The 5453-nt window shown below is 49.4% G+C and overlaps 1 protein-coding gene across 3 annotated transcripts in view; it reads right to left on the bottom strand.

Moving 5' to 3' along the window:
• Positions 1-755: 755 nt before the first annotated feature.
• The window catches only part of zbtb1 (zinc finger and BTB domain containing 1), an 8940-nt gene continuing 4242 nt past the window's right edge, over positions 756-5453 (bottom strand). For all 3 annotated transcript variants that reach the window (XM_014023902.1, XM_014023901.1, XM_014023900.1), the window contains exon 2: positions 756-4600. In XM_014023902.1, coding sequence (XP_013879356.1) covers positions 2566-4596 — 2031 coding nt within the window. In that variant the 5' untranslated portion in view covers positions 4597-4600 and the 3' untranslated portion in view covers positions 756-2565. The remainder of the gene's footprint in view (positions 4601-5453) is intronic.

Consider the following 5453-nt stretch of genomic DNA (forward strand, 5'->3'; position numbering starts at 1 on the left):
AAAAAAACTGTGGCAGAAACTCATGAATCAAAGTATTTTTGGTTGAAGTATTCAAGTATTGTTAATATACCAATGGTTTTTATCCATATCTAACTATAGCAGAAACGCTCTTATCAGTCAGTTTTAAACTTAATTTAATTCCTGAAAATCCTCTGATGACCCACAGTGGGGTCTGAACACCAATTTGCTGCAGATGAAACCTTAAAGTGCCTGTGACGTAAAATGTTTGTAAGAAATATGAATGCATTTTTGGAAAGACATTATTAACATATTAGAAAACTAATGTCACGTTGCTCAGATGGACCGTTGTTGAGATATTTGCAGGTGAAATAACAGGAAGTGATGTCAGAGGGGAATGTCTGCATGTGAATTTTTAAAAAAATAAATGTTACCAATTATTTTAATATTTGAGATGAATAAAAATCATTATATTTACAATGTGTTCACATTTTTAAGTCTTCTGAAAGATTGATTTAAAACATTGTAGGGCTAATTAAGGCCTTATTTTTGGATTAATTCAATGACTAAAGGATCTGCAGGAACCCTACAAAGGTAGCAATGCTAACATTTCTGTTTTATGAAATGTAAGGGTAAACAAAGTGAAACTTTTTTTTTGAAAAATATGGAAATAAAAACCAAACGTTGCCAGCAGCTGTCTCCTGAACGAGCCGAAGGTTTTGATTTAACAGCTAAAACAGTAGATATTAAGCTGACTCAGCGTTCAGACGAGTCACAACAAACACTGGAGACTTGTGTCACAAACAGAAGATCACTTGGTTTATTGGGTTAAAAAAGGCCGAACAAACAAAAACCTCCTCATGTTCTGAAACACAAACTGCTTTTAGCTTCTGAGCCGCTGGACAACAAGCAGGTTCTGGACCGGTTCTGGTTCTGGTTGGTGCTGATCCGTCAGGCAGCTGGACCAGTGGTTTTATAGTTTGAGGAATTTTTTTGGGTTCTAAATTAGTTTTAACGGTTTCTGCAGGAAAAACATTGAGTTTGATTTTTAAGTCGTTTGCGTGAAAGTTGTTTTATTTTGAAAGTCTGAGATGTTTCACCAAAACCCCAAAAAACAAACTACAAATCACTAAAAAAAACCAGGAAAGTTAGAAAGCAGCAAACAGAAGCACCAGAGCTCCGTTTATTTAATTTACCTGCAAGAATTTAAGCTCATCGTTCACTTCCTGTTCACTCCTCCTGACATTTCAACGGATTTTTCCAAAAACCTGCAGGAAGTCGAAGCTTTTAGGAAACATATGTTTCATTTCTGAACATCTTTTTAATATTTCTTCCAATTTTTCATTTCGTACCTTCAACTGTTATTTTTTTTGTTTGCTGTGATTTGATTTGTTGTAAAACATCTTTCGATAAAAAACTTTTGTGCTTTAAATGAAAAAAAAAAAAAAAACCCAAAAACTAACGGATCTATTTTTTTGTCCCACATCCTGTTTCAAACAATCATGTCCTGAAGTGAAACTCGATGCATCAAAAAAAAAAAAAAAAAAAACACTAAAGTTTGAGGAGAATCTTCCTCCGACATCAGAACATCTGACGTTTCTTCAGGGCGTTTTTCTGCAGAAACTCATCTTTACAGTGTTTTTGTTGAAATCAAGGACAAAGAAAAAAAAAACCATAACAATGTAAAAGTAGTGTAGGCGTGGCCTGTTCCTCCACACAGACCTTCTGAAGGTTCTGAACCCGGTTGGTTTGTTTACTGGTTGAACTTTACACGTTTGTTTTAATTAAATCTTTCGTTTTAACTTTTAACAAGTTCAGACTCAGAACTTTGGGACCGTCTGGTTCTGGGGTTGGAAATGTTCTGAACGGGTTTCGAAACGATTTGAAATTGTTTTGTAGCCACGTGGCTGAGAACTGGTTTGGATCTGAGCTGGACTGTGGATCAGGACTCTGAGACCAGCATTGGTTCTCCTGTGACACTGGTCCTGAGAGGGTTTTCGGCTCGTTTCTGACCCGTTTATTGTGGACCTGAAGTGTTTGAGGACCGGTTACAGACGTGAGGTTTGGTTCTGACAGCGCAGACGAGGTTCTTCTGTGCAGAACTCTTAAAGCGAACAGAAAGAAACGCGGTGCGGGGAGGGTTCTGGGTCCTACAGGATCCGTGTTAACTCCAGGATGAACTGGTTTTGGATTCTGTTAAACTGCCAACAGGATCAGAACCAGGTCCAGACCTCCTCCTTCCACCTGCAGACTAAACTACGGTGGATTTACTTGGTAACTTTCATCTTCTGCTCATTTCTCTCTTAAAAATCTGCTTTAACTTGTATAAAAATCTGATTTCATCAGAAATAAAGCAGCTTCTACAGCTCGATCCAAACCGTGCTCCGGCACCATGTCGAGTTCAACCCAAGGCTCCGCCCACCACTAACAAAGTGACCAATCAGCGGCCTCGCTGCCCGCAGTCTGAACACCTGTTTAAGTTATGCATATATTTCAAAGTGCAGATAGGAAGGTGTCTTTTTTGGTGTTCAAGTGCATGATTTGTTCTCACATTTATGGCTTCTTAGAAACAAAACGGAACGAGGAGAACGGTTCTTCTGGAACGTTCTATAGCCTCTTGGTGTGTTTGGAGTTGTAGTGGCTCCTCATGTCTTTGCGGAGCCGGAACTTCTCGCCGCAGACGCCGCAGATGTACAGGTGCACGTCCATGTGCTTCTCCAGCTGCTCGCCGCCGGGGAAGATCTGGAAGCACACCTGGCAGATGGTCTCGCCGGCCGACAGGTGGGAGATCATGTGGCGCACGTGGTCGTGCTTCAGGAAGGTGCCCTGGTCGCACACGGGACACACGTAGCGGGCCATGCCCTTGTGCATGTCGGTGTGGAGGCGGAGCTGGCGCTCGCGCAGGAACTGCTTCCCGCAGGTCTGACAGGTGAACTGTTTCTCCTTGGTGTGGACCGTGTAGTGCTCCCGCAGGTGGCAGCGCTGGTAGAAGCCCTTCCCGCAGATGCTGCAGAAGTGCTTCCTGCGGTGGTCCGCCTCGCCGGCCCCCTCCTCCAGGAGGACGGGCCGGAACAGCTCCTGCTCGTGGCAGGACAGGGCGTGCTCCAGCGCCAGGCTGCCGTTCTGGAAAAGCAGGCCGCAGTGGGGGCACGCCAGGTCCGCCGCCTCCAGCAGCCCCTCCTCCATCCCCGGAGCCTCCCCGAGCAGCGACGCCTCGTCCTCGCCGTGCGAGTCCGACTCGGCGCCGTGGGCCTCGCCGCAGCGCTCGGCGTGCTCCTGCAGCTGCCGGCCTTTGATCAGGACCTGGCCGCAGCGGCCGCAGGCGCAGATGTGGCCCATGTGGCTGGACAGGTAGTGGGTGGACTTGTCCTCCTCGGCCAGGACGGCGCCGCAGAGTTCACAGGGGGAGCAGTCGGGGTCCGGCCGCTCGTCTTTGACCCGCCGCAGCTTCGAGGGGATTCCTGAGTCGTTGCTGCTGGACGGGTGGGCGTCCACGGGCTCCAAACCCGACACTCCGGGTTCCGAGTCCCGGCTCGGCCTCAGCGAGTCTCGCAGAGTCCCGTCGCTCAGGCGGGAGCTGCAGTCTCTGGTTCCGTGCTCGCCCACCTGGACCATCTCGATCTCACAGAACAGGCTTTCCTCCGGTTCCGTTTTGATGCTCCGGGTTGAGCCGGGCTCGCTGTCGGTCCCGGCCGCCGCCGCCGCCACCGACCCGACGGGCAGGTCCGAGTCGGTCCTGGCCTCGGCCCAGTCGTCCTCGCCCTTGCAGACGAGCCTGTGCTCCTCGGCGCTCTCGGAGGCGGAGCTCTCGGCCTTGTCGGCGCCGGGCCGGGCCGGGTGGAAGGCCTTGCGGTTGGTGCAGGTCAGGATGTGCTCGATCAGCAGCTTCTCGCAGCTGAACACGAAGCCGCAGTCGTCGCAGGTGTAGGTGCGGCCGAAGCGGGGGCGGTCCTTCAGGGCGGCGCCCCGGCCCCCGGACCTCTTCCTCAGGTCGCACGGCTGCTCGGCCGCTCCGTCTGCAGCCGACGGCGCCGCCACGAGAGGAGCGACCGCCGCCACTGCCTCCTCTGTGGCTGCGGGTCTGCTGACGGCTGCTGGAACAGCCGGACGTCCCCCGCCGCCGCCGCCCGCCGCTTTGGTCAGAACCTCGCCCTCAGAAGCCACAGGCCTCTGCTGCTCGTACATCCGGACCCCAAACATCATTTTCCCCCCGGAGAGTCCGGTGGAGGAACTGGAGGAAGACGACGAGGCCGAGGAGGACGGGGTGAGGTTGGAGCTCCGGATGTCCCTGAGGTCCTCCAGCGAGTCGGGGATGTAGTACATCTGCAGGTACGCCATGGACGCCTTGAGCTCCTCGAACTCGTAGCTGCCCACCACGATCCGGCCCAGGTACATGAGCTGCAGGATCAGGTCGAAGCACTCGGCGCTGATCTGCATGTTGCTCAGGTCCAGGTGGCCCGCCCCCTGCTGGTCCCGGATGAACATCATCCTGAAGTAGGAGCTGCAGGCCGCCAGCACGGCCTTGTGGGCCCGGAAGTAGATGTCCCCGATGGCGATGAGGCAGTCGCACAGGAAGCCCCACTCCCGCTGGTTGTTGAGCTGCTGGAGGACGTGATCGCTGTGGCTCGGCCTCGCCATCGCCCTGCGGACAAGACAGGAACACACCGTTAGCCCTCGCTCCGCCGTGGAGAAACGACTCGTCGGGCCTGAACCGCGAGGCGTTTGATCAAACCAGCAGCCGTGATTCCATCCGGTTTTAACTCGAATTTGGAGCGAATTTTTAAAATTTCGCAAAAATGTAAAAAAATTGCGAATCAGATGTGTTTTTCTATCAACTGACTTGAAGCGAATCGGTTACATCAGACCTGATTCGAAAAATGTGTTTCCATTAGGGCTGCCACAAACGATTATTTTAATAATCGATTAATCACCAATTATTTATTCGATTAGTCGACTAATCAGATCATACGTTAATTAAATATAAAACATACAGCTTATCACGTCAGAATGCAGCTGCTATTATATAACCATGGTTAGATTTTAGCTATATGCTAATTAAAAATAATTTCTGTGGAAGACAAGTTCTGCTCTGCAGATATTACACAGGTTTCTCTTTCATTTTCTTAAAATGATCCCACACTTTGAGCTCCGTTGTCAGGTAGCCATGATACCAGAGCCTGTCTGTATAATGTCTTGTGACGTCCACGGCCTACCCCAGTTACCACTACTGTGCATGTGCGTCAACGACAGAAAGGCAGATGTGGCAGTGGAAGGTGTCAAAGCAGTTTGGAGAGAAAAACAAAGTAAAGAACAACAACAAAAAAAAGAAAACGATTAATTGATTATTAAATTAGTCGTTGATTATTTTAATAATCAATTAATCGTGGCAGCCCTAGTCACAAGGCATTATACAGACAGGCTCTGGTATCATGGCTACCCAGCAACGGAGCTCAAAGTGTGGGATCATTTTAAGAAAATGAAAGAGAAACCTGTGT

The sequence above is a fragment of the Austrofundulus limnaeus genome, unplaced genomic scaffold (assembly GCF_001266775.1).
Source record: "Austrofundulus limnaeus strain Quisiro unplaced genomic scaffold, Austrofundulus_limnaeus-1.0 Scaffold394, whole genome shotgun sequence".
Classification (NCBI taxonomy): Eukaryota; Metazoa; Chordata; class Actinopteri; order Cyprinodontiformes; family Rivulidae; genus Austrofundulus; species Austrofundulus limnaeus.